Here is a 17,716-nt window from a genome sequence, read left to right on the forward strand (position 1 = left end):
AGGAAACGGGTAAGGATGCTAGAACGCCGCGCCAGTGATTCTAGCGTAGGTGGCAAGCGCGATTCAATCATACGGTGCTCGGACCAGATGGAGCGGTCTCAGACGTGCCAGGTGGGAACACCAAGCTTGGGAACAGTACGGCCCATCTTGAACATCCAACGGAGACACAAGAGCGTACTCTGCTATAAAGTATTGTATAAGCAATATTGCTGCTCTGGCTAATGTACGTCGAGAGTATGTTTATTCTCCTTGTGCATGTCAGCCTTACGTTCGGGCATTAGCGTGGCACGAACGAGCTAAATTCTGCCCTGGAAATAGAGTTCAGCCGCTCGACTCAGCCTAGCGAGGCTTAAACATCGAGTCAGCTACATAATTCGTGCAGATCCCGCCGTGGCTGTTTCGTCATGTGCGCCATTCCTGCAGTTTCCGTAAGGAGCCGTAGGTACTTATTTTGCCATCAAATTAGTATAATTCTTCCTGATATGTACCAAGACAAGAGTTCTAGAATATGATCGGAACGTAGCATTATCGACTGGTGATGTATGCTTACAAGCATAACGTCTTATTCCCTTAGGTACTATGCACACAAAACAAACACAAAACAACTCCTATCGTTTCCTATGCTGTTGTTGCAAGAGTCAGTAACGTGTGTGGATAGACTAGTGTCTCGTACAACTTCCACGAATCGTGATGCCATTTGTGATATCGGCGGGGCGGAGCAAGCTCTGCCAAGCAACAGTCGATAGGTAGTCACCTGCTAAGGCTGTTCGAGGTTAGGAAATGCAGCAGAGCGAACTCGAGTATCACCTTCTGGTCCTTGCTTTACTACCACTGCAATGGAGCTGATATCGCCAAGATATGTAGCTGTTTCAACAACAAGCAAAGCACGGAAGGGATATATAAAGCACAAGTGCCATCAACTCTAGATCATCATCACTGACGAGCTCCTCACTCATTTGAACCAACCCGAGCATTCTTTTTGCACCGCAAGATGCATTACAGCAACTTCATCGCCCTCCTCGCTGCCGCTTCCAGCGCTGTGGCTGCTCCACTTGCTGCTCCCGAGGCGGCTGCTGAGAGCATCCAGGCTCTGGACAAGCGCGCTCCTACGGTCGCTCACGACTCTCTTTGGCCCATGCCTGAAAAGGTCCGTGGTGGCGTTGAAGGTAATGCCATCCGCCGCTACGAGCCGTTCCTCCACATCGCTTCCGGCTGCCAGTCGTACACCGCCGTCAACGACAAGGGCCAGGTGAGCGGTGGTCTCGACAACACTGGCAGTGCCACCGGTGGCTGCAGGGATGACCGCCGCGGTCAGACCTATGCCCGCGGTGCCTGGCACAATGGCCGCTACGCCATTATGTACGCCTGGTACTTCCCCAAGGACCAGATCTCCGACGGCGGTGGCAACTTCGGTCACCGCCACGACTGGGAGAACGTCGTCATCTGGATTGACAACCGTGAGTTTCCCTCAACCTGGCAGTTCATTTGGTGAATTGCATGACAGCTGACACTTCAATCAATAGCGGCCAACGCCAACCCCCGCGTCTTCGGTGCCGCCGCTTCGGGTCATGGCTCCTACAAGAAGACCACCAACCCCCAGATGCGCGATGGCAACCGCCTCCAGGTCGAATACATGACCAACTTCCCCACGAATCACGAGCTGCAGTTCAAGACCAGCCCTGGCCGTGACTTCTGGATGGTCGATTGGAGTACGCTCCCTAAGGCTACCACGGACGCCCTCAATGAGCACAAGTGGGGCAAAGCCAACTGTCCGTTCAACAAAGACAACTTCAACAATAACCTCAACAAGGCTTGGGTCTAAGCCAAACACTCACAAACTCCTCTGTCTACCCACAATTCAAGCCCGACACAACTGCTTGGGTGTGTCATTTGCTTGCACACTTAATTCAAACCTTCATTGTTTGCAATTTTGCTTCTACATATATACTTATACCTTCATGAACTACACGTATATTATCACATTCTTCCTTCATCAGAATCCTTTTTTATGGGTCGTTAAAGTGATGCAGAGTGCACTAACATGTACCCTTGGCTTATGTGAGCATTATCTGTTGAAGCGATGGCTAAGCCAACAATCGGCACTTCGTCAAGAAATGTGCCCGGTGCTTCTACATAAGACCTTTTACCTGGTGCATTCTCTCTTTTTAAGTAGGAATCTACGGCGAGGTACGAAAGACAAAGGTTACCTTCCATATTACATAAGAGGAGCTATCTTTATGTATGTTTTTTTTACTATGGAGCCTCAGATCGCCTATTTAAAGGCCTTCTACGTAAAACTACCACTAGTAGTATGTTTCTTTTAATTCTATCCTTCTACATTGTATCTTCTTCATTGTTTCTACGAATTAACGTACTCTTATGCTCTAGAGATCTAATAATGGTGTTCATCATTATTCCATAACTTATAGCGTAGACAGCAGATTTACTCACTGATGCAATGCAACAATTTTCAAGAGTGTCTCACCGTGCCATATGACAATTTATATCCCTTTGTAGGCACAGCAACAGAGAGGTCTTATCCACAGACAGCCCAGAGAAGTTTTGAGTCCTTAATAGGCCGGAGAATCAACTTCCCTGGGCGCTTCTTATAGCGGTTGTCATGAGCCTTCAGAGGCTCGCTGCTTTATTTTTCGCCGCACGTTAAAGCAATGGCTGCCACTACACGTGCTCGGGAGGAATTCACGTGTCCACGGAGGTTTAGGTAGCCAATCTCAGGACCTTGTCACATGGTACATATTCAACGGTGCACGATGACCTCATGATCCAGTCTCGGTACATAAACCAGTATCTTGGAGTTTTTAGGCTTCAATTTCTGGGCAATCTGCCACGACTGTGGATCAACAGCTAATTATTTTAAAAAGTGCGGGTAGTACGGCATGCAACTGGGGTGAAATGTATTATGTGTTCCGGGGACCTTCTGCGCACTGTTCTTGAGACGCATTCTCTTGAGCGGTAGCTATACCCTTTCAATACGGTCCGGCAGCGAGAATAAGTCATACTGAGATTCAGCATCTACTTTTAATGATCTAAATTCATCTTTTCCGCTTCGCATGATTTCTAGTCTGGCATAGCAAGTTGCAAAAAGGCTTGCCGAACAGTCGCAGGTCAGCTAGAGATAATGATGTGTGGGTCTCACGCTTATGCAAGCTACCTCCAAGGCAGATGAATAGCGCACAATTCACTATCGCTGTCAGAGATGCTTCAAAAATCGGATAGTGATACGCAAACTCTAAGCCGGATCACGGGTAATTCTCCGCGCGTGAGCTTCCCACTAACCATGTGGGAAACTACCAACATGAACTCGATTCATATAAACAATTGAAGCCATCGTCTGAACATAAATGTGCTACACTTGTGTCCAGAAATTTCCTTCAGCTACCCATGACATTGGTTTTGACAACTGTGCTTCGACTCAGAAAATTTGAAGCAGCACCCTTACCAACTTCCTCACTTTCCATTCCCCACCGACATCATCCCATATCCACCTTCACCATCACTCCTTCCTGCGGCTTTCCATCACCTTCTTCAGCACAGCGTCGTCGATTATTTGCCTTGGCCACCACAAAAATGCCGCCTGGGAATATTGCGGTATCAGGAACCAACACAAAAATACTCCAGCAGTACGTAAGGGATCCGGTTGCTGAGATGACCAGTCATTCCTAGTCAGCATTCCAAATCTTTGAGGGTTTCAGGGAATAGCATGTCCAAGATAGCCTGTACTAGGTATCCCCAGAGATGCCTTTTATACCCCAGCCGCATTCGGCTCTCTCCACCACCGCCAAAGTACCGCACGTGAGACAACTACTGATTCACGTGCCGTCTTTCCCGTCTACCCTTCGTAGACGCAGTACCGCCAAACTGCCGCGCATCGTGGTGTAGATATGTACGTGCCTTTCCTGGCAAGAATACAAGTACACAGCCGCAAGCATTGACTGGTGAAAGCTCAATTTGCATGGTCAAGACCTGAATTCAACGTACGAGCAGAGAAAATTATTCCCCTTCCCCAAGAATCCATAGCGATCTACTTCGAATACTCTCGAGCTGAAGAACAGAGAAGGAACTCGAACAGCAGTACACGCATTCTTCCTTTCCTCCCCGCAAGACACTGACTTCGACCGAGAAATCTATCAGTGGAAATACCCATGCTCGTAGCGGATCACTCTTCCCATGCCACCCCTCCCTCTCAGTACAACATATCAAGACAGTGACTTAAACAGCAAAAAAAAAAAAATCCAACGCCAAGCAGAAAAGATCGCAATCAGTTCTGCACGCCATGCAAAGCCGAAACCAAGACGAGAAACTCTTCCCTAAGAAAAAGGCATAGGAGAAATAGGAATGATGGCACTGAATCAGCGTCTGAACAACGGAAAAGTAGTAGTTAAAAGATGAAGTTCTCCCTGGCTTCCTCGCCTTCCCCTGTTTCCAAAAAGAAATATTTTTCTCCTCCTCCCATCACTTTTTTAAACCCTAACTCTTCCTTCTTTGTGCCTCGGACTCTCCGGCTCCGCATCCGTGCTACCATCCAGATTCGCCGCATCCTCCTCATCGCTGATCAAGCCCTCCAGCTCAAACTCTTCCGCATCGCGCAGGCGCTGGGCGTCGGATCTCGAGTGCGGGCGGCGGGCGTGGCCGTTAAGCTGACCGCGGCCGCTCTCGGGGTCGGGCTTAGTAGATTCCGGCCAAGCCCAAGTGGCGTAAATGTGGAGGAGCATGTTGACGACTATGGATTATCCCTGTTAGTGCCGTGTTTCACGTATATGAAGACGCATAAAGGGGTTGACGTACAGAGGTAAAGAAGGAAGGCAACGCCGTAGAGAATGAGGACGTAGGAAACGTGGGTGACGTGGGCGTCGGAAAGAAGCGCCATTTGCTCCTCAGTCGCGCCCATAAAGAGGAAGCCGGAAGTGTAGAGGAGCTGCAGAAGTTAGCTTTGAGTAGTGCGAGAGCGTGAGAGTTGAACATACGAAGGGAGGGAGGTGCTGCCAGCTGTTAATCTCGGCGCCGTCGTCAGAGACACCATTCTTGTCCTTGAGGACGAAAGAGATTTCGATGATACGGGTGAGGCCGGCCGCCATGAGGGTGTAGCCAAAAACAGTGTGGACCATGGTAGACAGAGGCAGCGTCTGTGGGTGAGCGGACATTGCGAAGCCAGTGAGAAGAATAACGATGCCAGGAATGAGGTTCCTCTTGGGCCTGCCGTCCCTGCTCCTGCTCAGCCAGATACCAAGGAGACCAGCACACCACCAGACGATTCCCATGGAAGTGTGTTGTAGGTCGTTGTGAACCCAAGGGCCTCCCCAGCGGTGCTCTGTGAAAGTGTTGACGCATCCCCAAGCCGCAATCATAACCGAGTCGAAGAATTCCTGGCTCCGTCCGGAACGCTTCAACCACGCCTGCCCGACCAGGAGCAGAATGGTCATAATAATTCCGTAGCCAATAAATGCGCTGCCCATGATGAAGTGCGCCAGACATTGGCCCATGTGGTCACCGCGGCAAAATCCGAGAGAAGTGATGCCGCCGAACAGCATCTGGGCCCAGGCGGCAACGGGAATGAGCTTGCCCACAACGCCGTGAGCGGGGACAATGAATCTCCTGATCTTTCCGTGGATGCCCTTCTCGAGGTGGAGCTTAAGGTAGACACCGAGGATAACTTGGGCGAAGACCATCCACATCAACCATGGGGCGAAGCTGCCGTGAACACCTGGCGCAAATTGACGACCCTTGTGCTTATGTCCGAGCATGTATCCGACAATGGCCATTACGGTCGCGACCGATTGGAGTGGTACATGCCACCTCGAGCGAGTGATCTAAACAGGCAGGTGAGTGGAACCGCTGCGTAAGCGGGAGAGGGCGGGATTGAGGAAAACGCACGCCCAAGACCATGCCCGTGGGGTATAGCACGCCCCAGGCGAGGGATTGAAGGAGAATGTGTATCCATAGAATAGCGTCCTGTTTGGACCATCAGTATGCGATTCCAGCTGGCCGACGCGGGGGAGTTTGGCGGTGTAACGCACTATGGGATCAGATGAAGCGTACTGGCCCTCAGGGATGTTGTCCATGTGGTGTTCGTGTGCTTTGGTGGTGGCAGCAAGGCAGAGTACTGCCAGGCCAACGGCGCGCGCGGGCTTATAGACCGCCCTCATGATGGGTGGACTGTTGCGACGGGGATGAAACAGAAGATGTACGCTGGGCAGCCGAAGTCCGCGACGGACGGTGCAGCAGCGACGGGAGGCGAACCAGGATGCGACAGGAAGTCGGGCGGCTCTCACGGGGCGAGAGGTTGTTTACAACGAGAGGCTCGGAAAGTAGTGAGAAGATCACCCCGAAAGTGAGAGTTGGCTTCGCAGTGGAACGGCACGAGCATCCGGGACGAGGCGGCGTTCGCATACGCAACGCGCGAGTCAGTTAGTCAGCACTACTCACCCCGGTCGCCGCTGCATCATAGCCTGCCTTATCCGCCCAGGGCCCGCCCGCATGGATGCTTCCCGCAACAAAGCCCACCACTATCAGCATGGATTCGAGCAATGCACGCCGTGATCAACGCGACGCGGTGGAGCCGGACTCGTCACTTGGGGGTGAAAGTCCCCAGATGCGCCCGCACGGAGACAAACGCCTGGTATGTTGTGTATTCGTGTCGTTTATTTTAATTCTCCTATCGGCGTTTACGCATTACTGACCTAGAGCCCCAGCCGAACGCGCAAGCCCGCACGGCCGCGCTCCAGGCCACGCTCGCCGATCTGACCGCGCGGCGCGCCGACGTGCTTAAAGAATTGACGGCCATTCCCTCTGTGGCTGCAAAACTCCCCTCCCACGCGGCTGCCACGAATCCCACCGCCAAGTCCGAGGCTGACGCCAATGCCGAAAAGGATGCCGCGGTCCAGGCTGCAAAGGACATCGTCCAGCAGCACATCCGCCGTCTGCAAAACTACAACGAAATGCGCGACATTGGCCAAGGCTTGATGGGCATCATCGCCGAGTCCAGGGGCGTAAGGATCAAAGAAGTCCAAGAGGAGTTTGACATTTCCGCCAACGACTGAGACAAAGGACGCGTGCGTCCTCGAATTGCGCTTCCGATGAGCTGGGCTTATTGGCGCTTGTGGCGCTCTGTGAAAAGGTAGCCATCCGCTTCTGCAGACCCTGTGCAACATTAAGGAGGTGCTGAACTCGAGCGACAGGAGGCTGCCTACAAATTACGACGGCCATATCGCTAGTCTGCTCATTTATGAGTGACGAGGCTGTGCTTCGCTTGCTGTCCGACAGTCAGCTGGCTGGCAAACGACCAGGCTGATGGATGTGCTGTCGCACCCCGCTCCTGGTGTGAGGTCGCACTCAGCTACTTTAGATGAAACAGCGTTAGGGCGGTGTGGAGAAAATGCTCTAAATTCGTAGTGTGACCTCTGTACGATCGCCGTCTATCGCTATGCCGAAAATGAACCCCAAGCAAGAAAGATGTATACGTAGGATATTTTGATCCGCTGCGAGCCTCATGGACGCCAAGCAAATGCCTATATTCCTGGCTTAGAACCTTAGAACCCAAAACGCCTCGCTGCAAATTAGAAGAAAGCCCTAGGGCTGGGCGGCAGATGCCGCGGGGTGGACGTATGAAGATGCGGAGAGACCGAAAACCATGCAGCAATGCAAAGATCAAGGAAATCATGTCGTCGGCAACCGAGTGTTGCGTCAGGCCTTCTTCTTCCCGTCATCACTGGCAGAGTCGTCCTCGTCCATGTCCTCATCGAACTCCTCGTCGTCATCGTCTTCGGCGTCAAAGTCGTCCATGTCGGAGTCGGAGGCACCGAAGTCCGAGTCGGCATCGCTGTCTTCCCACTCCATGTAGATATCGTCATTCTTCTTCGACTTGAAGGCGTCCTCGTGGGTAGGCATGACGTAGCCTTCCGGAATGTCCTGTTTGCTGACGTCCAGATCCTTCTTGACCATCTCCTTGTACTTGGCAGGGTCCTTGCGCAGCATGACACCAGCATCGACGTTTGCGGGAGACGAGGGCTCAGCGTCATCGAGCAGGGACAGGATGGAGAGCAGGACCGACTCGACACGCTGGGCTGGCGACCAGCGTTCGGATGCGAGTTCGCCGGACATCTCGTCATCGCCTGGCGGGTGGAGAATGGAGATGCAGAGACGACCATCAGGGTACACGTTAGGATGCCAGAGCGGGCGCATGAACTTAAAGTCTGGGCTAATGAGCGGAGTGCCGGGTGAAGGATGACCGAGCATGCTCACCTGGCGGGCTGAAGGGATAGTTCTTGGGGAAGTTCATCTTGGCCTTGAAGTATCCGCCATAGTAGATGGAGTCCGGGTTCAGGACGATAAGGGCAACATCCCACTCGAAGATGTTCTCGTTGACAAGCTGCGAAAGGGGCCGGTCAGTAAGCGTGACGTCCCTAGCGAGGAAAGGGCGGCGGCTAGAGCTGTAGAAACGAGAAGGTGTGCAAGAGGGGTTCTCCCTGGACAGGGTCCACGGATGCGGGCGAAGCAGAGGAGAGAGCGGGGGGCGATAAGGGACGGCTTACCTCGATGTTGGTCCACGACTCCTGGGCGAGAGCCTTGTACTCGTTCATCAACACGCGCTCGGCCATGGTGACAGGGTGTGGCGGGGGGCAGCAGTGCGAGGGTCGGCGGGAGGGTGGAGGTGGTGGAGGAAGGGCGCAACCGGGCAGAAGTTAAGAGTCGGGGTTTGGTAGGCGTGACCCAGCAAGGTACGGTAGCGTGGTTCCGCAATCGTCAGGCGGCGGCAAGGTCGAGGCGCATAAGGCTGACGGCAACGGCGGTCCGAAGCCGGCTAGACTGCGCGCGGGCGGATCAGCGAGCGCAAGCATTGCGCCCTTTCTCGCGCCCGCCAGCCCGACGCTCGCCGACGACCGCCGCGAAGGAGGCAGAGCCTTCGCGCCGGCGCTGGCCTTCTGAACCATCGGCTACGCGCCCGCAGCGCTTCGCATGTCAGCCGCTGCGGGCCCCTGCGGCGCTAGCGAAGCGGGGGCGGATGCTGTGCAGGCGGCTGCGGCGCATGATGATGATGCGAGGATGCGGCGAGAAGGCCGGCGGCGGAGGTGTTGAGGGTTGAGCTGAAGCGTCGAGAGGGCGGTACTTACTCCAGCCCGGAAGCCAGTCTCGCTTACACCGCCTTCTGCTCGACTCCCAGCATCTCGATCCTCCCGCCAAGCTGCCGTGATCCCGCACATTCCGCATCCAACCCTGACTGCATCTGCGTCAGCATGAACGCAACAGCTTCGAGATCGGGACACAGATTGCTTGCAGCGCCCCCTGCCGGCCCGGCCCGAGACGCTTTTCGTTCCCACTGCTTGCATCTCTCCGCTTCCCTTGCCTCTCCAATTTTGTCAAATTTTGTTCACTGTCTTGAAGTATCAAACAAAGATCGCCCTGGCTCCCTCCGCGCCATTGAGGATCATAGTGGATCACAAACTCTTCCTCTTCCAAATCAACCCCATCAGAAAGATCTACATCTACTTATGCAGGTAATTGAGGTTCAAATCTAGGTATTACTGTTTCATATGAAAATCACATCCGTATCCGAATATCCGCTTGAAGTGTCCATAGACAGAGTGCAGTGTCTTCCACGAGAGATCAAAGGCTATGTTTTCGGTAACCTACAGAGGAATCCCCATCCACACCTCGCCGCTTGTCATACTAGTTCTGTGAGTTTAGAATGTATTAATGCCTAATAATAATGTGGTCTACTGCGCAGGTGGATGCAGTTTGCAGAGGCACATAAGCCACTGCACCCGTAAGCTGCCTAGGCAGGACAGCGATAGCAAATTTGGGCAATATGGAAAGGCACCCAACACCCAAACATGCTCCAGGAAAATGAAGAGAAAATGAGCCGTCAAACACATCCTCCTACGTACAAACTGCCCTCTTTGTTCCATTCTCCCTCCTCCGCCCCACAATCACACAGTATCCTACCACCACCTCGCTCTCCGCATCTCAAATTCCGGCTCTACCCGCTCCCTCCAGCACACCGCGCACAAATTCGAAAAGTTCATCGGCGGGTTGTGGCAGAATTCGCACTTGGTCGAGCCGCCCGCTCCCCTGGTCGGCCCTGGCGGCGGCGATCCCGGCCCCAGCAATCCCCTACGTCCGCCTCCACCCCAACCGTCGTCGCCACGCCTCCTCTGCGGCGCTGGTCCTGGAGGCGGGTGGTAGGTTGAGAGGTCGGGGCGGGGTCTCAGGCACGGGATGAAGTCACGGAAGCTTCGTGGACTTCTGGTGCAGCACGGCGGCGGCGGCGATGGTGGTGCACCACGCCTCCGGCTGCAGTCGAAGTGGATGTGGCGATGGCGATGGCGGTGGTTGTGGAAGTGATTGGGCATTTCCTCTGCTGAGATGTATCGCTCGAAGGAACTTCCTTGGCCCATTTCTTAAAGGGGTTCCCAGTGTTTTAATGGTAGATGGTGCAAAGAGTATGATTTCGTGTGCCGGTTTGGGTGTTAGATCTGGTTAGGTGAAGTTGTTGCGGAGATTTGGTGGATGAGTACGTTGGAACTATATCGACGACACGCGAAATCTACTGTTTCTTAAGTGTCGGAGGGTTTGCGTTTTCAGCTTTGGGATCTGTACATGTGGACGCGTGTGCAGTTGTGTGGCACCCCTTGTGCGTTGTCGGCGGAGGGCACAACGCGACGCACGTCGTTAAAAGGCAAAAAGAAAGTTTTTACCACATATCTGCGTTTGCTTGATCAGCACCTCAAAGCATGATAGTCAAATAAAACAGTCATCCTACTCAAGCCAGGCATTGTGTGCAACGTAACCGATTTCATGTTGAAAGTGCCATTTCACATGGGGAAGCACTCTTATTGAGCATGAATAGGACTCTTACATTATGCCCAGGGATTTGGGCGTCCTATGTCAGGTGGTGCTTCCCACTCATCGTGCTTCTTAGACTTTTTACCATCACCGCCTCCACGCTTGAAGCACGAAAATCCACGCTTTTTAGGTTTCTCTTCTTTTGAATCCGATTTGCCAGACTTTCCCTTCTTGCGGCGACTGCGGCGATACTGATCAGGCAGTTCATCAGCTTCGTAGGATTGGAATTGACCCATTTCGTTAAAGCGAAAGGCAATTTAAGAATGTACAGTGCTCAATGTTTATTGATACTGGAGTCAAATATTGCTAGTTTGTTGACCGGTAAAGGTAGAATCCAGAGGTGCGGAAAGTTAAGGCGGCTTAAATATATTTTTCAAGGTAAAATCAGGTTCTCTAATTCGCACAGGTGGACTTTTTGAAGCGGACTTTCTGAAGCGCAGCAGCTCAACGTGCACAATGGATGTGCTCTACCTAACTCAGGGGTATGAAAAATCTCAGTGCTCTCTACGTGTCAGCCTTTTTGTCGTACATGAGCAAACACTTCGTATAAAACTAAGAATGAACTCAAATCGAGGATTCAGGGGTCGTATATCAGGTGCTAGATACCAGAGCATGCGGTCTTCTAGGTAGGAAGGTCACTGGCTTCAGGAAGTGTTGTTCTGTTTATTTCGCCGCTGTGTCTTTAACAGTGCCCTTGACTTTCCATGAGTTGGTTGCGGCATTATTGCATAGTGGCATCGTGGATGTGCACGAGCGAACTGGTATACCGATGCCGACTTGAAAATCTATTCGTTGGAATGCACAAGCTCCCTCTATCTACCACTTCTCTTATCTATCAACCCCAATGCCAAAGGCTCCATAGGACTCTATTATGCGATTCTAGTCTCTCAGACCTTAACGGGCTCCACCCCATTCTCAGTCTTTATATTACCCGATACATCATGCTCGTCATCCCACTTCGCCAGATCCTCCTTCTTCACCTTGAGCAGCTCATGCGTAATGGCACCATCCGGCAACTGAATAACTCTCTGGCGCATCTCATAGCCGCCGAGCCTGGGAAGCAGGTACACCCAGACCCAGTAGTAAACACCGCAGATGAGGATGATGCCGATGCCGACGACGCAGTAAGTTGCGTACCAGAAGCTGACGTCGCCGCCCGTGGCGCCTCCCTCCGGCGGGTACCAAGGCATGACGAGCAGGAAGACCTTGACGAGCAGGTAGAAGATGACGGCCGCATCCCAGCACCGGAATTCCGAACGACCGACACCGATGCGCGCGCGCTGGCGTCGGATCAAGTAGACACCGGCGGCCATGAGGAAAAGGAAGAGGGAATCCGGGTAGCTCTGGAGGTCGACGACTGTTTGTTGCGTGTCAGCTCGTCTCGCCTATTTGGGTATTAAAAAGAGTGGTTTGGGGGCGAGCGTACCAAAGTTGAACGCGTCACCCGCCGGGGGAGCCAAGATCATGAGTATTGTCATGCCCCATTTGAGCAAGTAAGGGCCGATGGGTGTACCGAACGGTCGGGTACTGGCCCAGAACGTGGGCCATGGAAGGACGCCCTGACGACCAATCTCGCGGATAACCCGGGACTGGCCGATCAGTACGGAGACGAGATTTCCAAATGCGGACAGAACGACAAGGATGTTGAGGCCTTTGGCGGCGCGCGCGCCGAAGATGGCGGTGAAAAAGAGCGATGCTGCGACTTGCTTAGATTCCATGATATCCTCTTTAGGAACTGTGGAGAAGAGGGTGGTCAATTAGTCAACTCTGTTCATCTGAATATACATGGACAAGAGGCCTCACTTACCAGCAGCAAAGTACGCGATGTTGCACAACATATACAAGATGGCAACGATGAGCAGCGAGAGTGGCGCCGACTTCTTAATCGTTTTGACCGGGTTTTTGATTTCGTTCATCACGTTGAAGGCATTCTGGTAACCCGAATATGCAAAGGTGATCTTCACTAGGGCGTTGGCGAGGCCGTTGCCATTGCTCGTGGTTCCAGCAAAGGCGTCCCGGAAATTGATTTTAGGGTCAGCCACGGAGGTATGGCCGCCAAGGCATACGAGACCAGTAATGCTTATGCTATTTGTACGGGTAAGCAGGCGATCCCCATTAGGGCTGATTATGAGTAAGGAGCCCACTCACAATACCAGTGTCGCAACCTTGATGAAACCGATTATATTGGATAACCATAGAGCAAGCCTGTTGTTTGCGATGAGTACTATGGGTTCAATCAGTGCGAAATTTCTTCACTCGATACAGGGATGCTTACGAATAACAGCAAGTGTGTAACCAGCGACAGCAATTCCTTTCAACTCCCAGTCGCTCCCCTCACGATCTGTCATGCGGAATATGTATTGTGCAAGCACTATTAATTTCTTGTTAGTGTCTCTTCCTACTTATCTCTCAATCTCAAATGGTACTCACCGATAGCATTGCTGCTACTGAATGACAGAATGACGGTTTGCACGGCGAAGGCGACAGGGAAGAAGTATTTTGGTCGCGGGTAAGCCTGTTCAAGGTACACGACTTCGGCGCCGGAACGAGCTGGGAAATAGGATGCAAGTTCGAGGTAGACACCCAGTGCACAGCAGGAGATGATGAAGCCGATGAACCAATACATCAAACTGAGACCGACGGAGCCGGTATTGCTTAGAATCGAAGCGGCTGCATGCAGTGTGGTATTAGCTTGTATTTATGACAAATGACAGAAACATAAGGAAGCGTAAGTAGTAGTTGGGAGAACTGAATGATAACCCTTGAGCTAGTGATTACCACTGTAGCCATGGAGGGCTTGACCAGTGGACTAGAAGCCGTTCAAAGTATACTCAAACATTGACTTCGTCCAGGGCAGCTCGGTGAATCACGCAGAAACGCAAAACAGAAAGCGTGGACTGAAATAAACAGCGCACTTACGCGTCGAGAAAACACCAGTACCGATCATCTGTCCAATGTTCAAGAAAATGATGGTAAACCACTTGACTTCGTACCCAAGGGGTGAGTACGACTCAACAGGTGCGCCGGACGCCTCCTGATAGGTCGGAAGTGATCCATTGCCACCCTGTTCAGCAACGTACTCGAGGCTACCATTCTTGAAAGCAGCCGACTCCCCCGAAGGGGAGGCGACGCGCTCGGCGATGTGTTTGTCGTCTGGGTCGTGGTGCAGTGACATGGCGGAAGTTTGCGGGATCGTCGGCTGGCTCTTTCACTTCCAGGTTGGTCTGCCAGACTATCTCGCAGCAGAAAAATCGTAAAATGGCAACTTTGAATGCTCTCCGAGCTTCCGAGAAGCGTATTTGGCGACAATGAGAATCAAAGGGTGGCTGGAGGGTAGGACATGGCGATGGTGTCCCATGCTGGCGCAAAGGCGGAGAGACCTTCAAGATTAAATGTGCGATCGGCTAGCATGGTTGCATCCAACTCGTAGAGCTCTCTTAGCCCGCAGTAGGCAATGCCGTCCGCCGTGGCGATAAGCAGGGGTTGGGCGTTATCATGCAATGCCTATTCTGGATGACGCCATTGGCTAACGGGCGGGGATGCAACCTAAAACAAATTATTATAAGAACCCTTTCAGCGGCGCCAAGGCCCGTCTCTTCTCACTGGCGGATCAGGCCCCATGTAATTGCGCCAGACGACCCTGGTCCGTCACAATAACATAGCGGCTCTATCTAGATAGCTGATGGTTGACCGAATCGACACACTTCGCTCGGCGCCATCCTGCCCAGTGACTTGGGTTTGCTTGGCACCTGCGAAAAATCGTTAGAACTATTGTCATGCCCGCTCTTGGGTTACGAGGCATAGGTGCTGCTGGCTCTGGTTGCTCAGAGCTGGCTACGCGTGGTGGTGCAACAAATCCTGCTATCGGGTGTTCCAGAGCCTTGTCTCCCCCGATTCCTCATTGAGATAGCAGGACGTCCCAAGCGCCTGGAAACTCCCTGTCTGGGTTCGGAACTTCCCTCTATGACAGGCAGTAGCGAAAGTCACGGTTGCAGTCCGGCCGTTGACAGTCGCCCAGACTGCTGTTAGCGTACCAAGCCACGGCACTTAGCAGAGGCGTTGACTAGATCTTCCGGCATTTATCACGCCTTCAACTGCTTGGGTTGCGTTGTACCAGAACCACTCCTCGGATCTGGCCGAACATTCAAAACGGATCACCCCCGCTGAAGTACGCGGCAAGTGGAGACGTGCGGCGCGGTTGATGGGTAGATAGCGGTTGTAGCCGGCACATTGCATCGATATTCGAACGGGGCTGAAAAATTGCACTAGGCAAAGATTAGTTTTGATTGCACCATCCCGTACATGTACAGATATTGAAAGTCTCAGAATGTTCCTAATAGAGTGTAAAAGGTGTGCGCCGATGATTTTGATAGCTCGTGGCGTAGAACCCGAGCGTACCATCGTGGTATTCCATGACTGCGAAAAAAAAAAAAAGAAACCTGCGGGTGCTAGCAGTAAAGCCATTGTACGTGGTCTGAAACCATCACAGGCTAGTTTAATTGAAATGAAGAAAATATATCATTAAGAACAAGTAAAGGTAGGGCAATAGTCAATCTGTGTGCAACTGCATCCCTGAATGATGTATGCCAATCGTGGTATCTCTGAAAGTCAAACCTCCCAATACTCCAACCTGATAGTCCACGGCACTTTGGCCTCCATACCGATACACCAAGTTTTCGAAATGTATGTTGTGACTATGTTGATAGCATAGACCTTGGGTATGCCTCCAGAAAGTCTCAACGCAATGTTGCGGCATTGGGTCCGGCGTTTTCCTTGCCCATATCCCGTTCCCGCTTCTTTTGCATGACGCGTTCTCTAGCTAGTTTCCTGCGTGTCTCTTCTGATGTAAGGCCGTTGGAGGGTTTGGCAGAAGTTGAAACCGAGGGATTGGCCATAGATTGAAGATGGCGGTCACTCTTCACCCGCCTTGGATTGGTAGCAGCTTGTGCTTCGGAAGGCACAGCAGTCCGGTGGCCGGGCCTTTTCACTGGCGAAACAGGATTGATTGGCCTCGCTTCCACAACGGAGTCTCCGTTTGCCATCCAAGGGTCCTCGACAGCCGATGTACTTGCAGTCTTCGCATGCGCGCGAGAAGTCGCAGGCTTATCTGCTCTATTTCCAGACGTGAAGCGGCGCGGACGCCTTGGAGAAGCGCCCAGTCGGCTTTGCTGTTCCATTGGTGGAGGCATCAAAGTATTTTTTGTCAGCGGCTTTTGCTCAATTGACTCGGGTTTTGGTTTTGGCTTCTCCGACCGATTCCGACCATTGACAGGCGTGGCGTCAAGCATGTAGTGGCTTGCTTCCTGTGGGTCTAGCATCATCTGATCAAACTCGCGTTCCAGCTCAGTCTTTGGCAGACTGTAGTCTGCGGGCAGATCGGACGTCGCATTTCCCTCCAAGACAGCCAAACGTTTCTTGAGCGTAGCAATTTCGGTGGTTGACTTGAAGTTCTCGGCCATGGCTTCCCTCAATTGTTCTTTGTAATCCTTGTTCTTAGCTTCAAGCTCCTTCTCGCGCTGTGCATGGCGCCTTCGCTCGACCTCTAGCTTTTCGTTCAACTCCAGAGCTTCGTGATCCTTCTTCCTAGCGTAATCCTTCGTGATCTGAAGTTTCTTGATGATCTTTCGGGCCTCCTTCTCGCTCTCAAACGCAAATGCCAAATATTGCTCCTTCCAGTACCGTCCAGACTCGGACCGAGGCTCCATAAGGTCTAGCGTCACGTCGCCGTCATCTTTTGCCCGCGGTTTTTGTTTCAAAGGCGGTTGTGCTAGCGGTTGTGCTAACGATTGTGCCGACGGCTGTGTCTTGGCTTCGGTGCGCTTGGATGAGTCCCGTGCTGCGTACAGTTTGGCAGTAAGCTTGGAGCTTGAACTGGGTCCCTCTTCAGGCTCCTCGGCAAGAGCATCGACCTTCGGTGTCCACGGACTCGGAAATTTTCCGGGGCAGTTGTTCGGGATCCCACTTCTACCGCCTCCGTTGGTCCGTTTGCCTTCGTTGTCAACCACCTGGGCGCCGAACGATACAGTCTTGCGGTCTCTCACGGTGCCCGGCGTTGAGAGAATGCCACCTGGAAGCCTTGGTTTATCGGAATCGACAGCATTCTTGAGGCCGAAGTTTGGGGGAAGAGGTCGCGAAGTGGCAGGGAGATCAGCTTTGGGTTCGAACTTGGCGGGCTTGACGGTCTCGGGTGGAGCGGGTGTGCCGAAGATTGCGTGCTTGATGGCGCGGGCAGCGAAGACGGGAGCAGGCGTCTCGGGAGGCTCGAGCTGTGTATCGTCCACAGCTTCTGTATTCATGCTGTCAATGGCATGGCGGCGCAGAAACTACGGAGTGGGCGAACCTTGTGGGTTGTGAGCAGGATTGCGCGAGCCTGACCACCAAGATAACATGGTTGCTAGGCAGGCAGGTGCAGCGGGCGTTCGGTCGCAGATAAGGACTAAGGTGGCAGAAGGCGCGACTTTGTGCGCATTGACCGCGGCCAGGCACGGAGCGAGTAGGCGCGATGCGAAAATCCGGGGCGCGACGTGTGTGGGGAAGGTCGGTGGAGGTGATGAGTGTTTTGGGTTGGGGCAGCTGTGTGTTGACAGTTGCGCGCCGCCAAAACACAGGGCGCCGGGATCCAGCGCGGACCCACGCGCGCTTCACCGCCTTCGCGGCCCCGCTATCGATAAGATTCCCTGGCAGCGCGCGCCTTGACTGTCGGGCTTCGTGCGCCAGCTTCGACGCCTACTCTTTCCACCACCTGCGCTTTTACCAAAACACCCACCCGTTCGCTTCGCGTCATGATCTCCACCGTGTAAAGGGCTGCAGCTTCGGCTGCATTCTCTAGGTCCCCGCTACCCCAGGCCTACTTTCC

The 17,716-nt window shown here is 52.9% G+C and overlaps 6 protein-coding genes across 6 annotated transcripts; 2 read left to right on the plus strand and 4 right to left on the minus strand.

Annotated features, from left to right (window-relative positions):
- Positions 1–991: 991 nt before the first annotated feature.
- LTHEOB_3882 (Necrosis and ethylene inducing peptide 1) lies at positions 992–1,822 on the plus strand (the record flags this gene model as incomplete). Its single annotated transcript, XM_035512854.1, has 2 exons — positions 992–1,457; positions 1,524–1,822. The coding sequence occupies 2 exons, from the start codon at positions 992–994 to the stop codon at positions 1,820–1,822; spliced, it is 765 nt and encodes a 254-aa protein (XP_035375275.1).
- A 2,659-nt stretch (positions 1,823–4,481) lies between these two features.
- Positions 4,482–6,080, minus strand: LTHEOB_3883 (uncharacterized protein; the record flags this gene model as incomplete). Its single annotated transcript, XM_035512855.1, has 5 exons — positions 4,482–4,741; positions 4,807–4,936; positions 4,986–5,828; positions 5,893–5,970; positions 6,036–6,080. 5 exons carry the CDS (start codon positions 6,078–6,080, stop codon positions 4,482–4,484), a joined length of 1,356 nt encoding a protein of 451 aa, XP_035375276.1.
- Positions 6,081–6,532: 452 nt separating this feature from the next.
- LTHEOB_3884 (DNA repair protein) lies at positions 6,533–7,058 on the plus strand (the record flags this gene model as incomplete). Its single annotated transcript, XM_035512856.1, has 2 exons — positions 6,533–6,637; positions 6,711–7,058. The coding sequence occupies 2 exons, from the start codon at positions 6,533–6,535 to the stop codon at positions 7,056–7,058; spliced, it is 453 nt and encodes a 150-aa protein (XP_035375277.1).
- A 643-nt stretch (positions 7,059–7,701) lies between these two features.
- On the minus strand, positions 7,702–8,615 carry LTHEOB_3885 (Ubiquitin conjugating enzyme; the record flags this gene model as incomplete). Its single annotated transcript, XM_035512857.1, has 3 exons — positions 7,702–8,210; positions 8,260–8,386; positions 8,550–8,615. The coding sequence occupies 3 exons, from the start codon at positions 8,613–8,615 to the stop codon at positions 7,702–7,704; spliced, it is 702 nt and encodes a 233-aa protein (XP_035375278.1).
- A 3,132-nt stretch (positions 8,616–11,747) lies between these two features.
- On the minus strand, positions 11,748–14,035 carry LTHEOB_3886 (High affinity methionine permease; the record flags this gene model as incomplete). Its single annotated transcript, XM_035512858.1, has 7 exons — positions 11,748–12,217; positions 12,287–12,595; positions 12,668–12,945; positions 13,009–13,084; positions 13,136–13,231; positions 13,291–13,530; positions 13,780–14,035. 7 exons carry the CDS (start codon positions 14,033–14,035, stop codon positions 11,748–11,750), a joined length of 1,725 nt encoding a protein of 574 aa, XP_035375279.1.
- A 1,561-nt stretch (positions 14,036–15,596) lies between these two features.
- Positions 15,597–17,249, minus strand: LTHEOB_3887 (Spindle-body formation-associated protein; the record flags this gene model as incomplete). The annotated part of the gene is made up of 2 exons (XM_035512859.1): positions 15,597–17,146; positions 17,201–17,249. The coding sequence occupies 2 exons, from the start codon at positions 17,247–17,249 to the stop codon at positions 15,597–15,599; spliced, it is 1,599 nt and encodes a 532-aa protein (XP_035375280.1).
- Between the last annotated feature and the right edge of the window lie 467 nt (positions 17,250–17,716).

The sequence above is a fragment of the Lasiodiplodia theobromae genome (assembly GCF_012971845.1).
Source record: "Lasiodiplodia theobromae strain AM2As chromosome Unknown scaffold_10, whole genome shotgun sequence".
Taxonomy (NCBI): domain Eukaryota; kingdom Fungi; phylum Ascomycota; class Dothideomycetes; order Botryosphaeriales; family Botryosphaeriaceae; genus Lasiodiplodia; species Lasiodiplodia theobromae.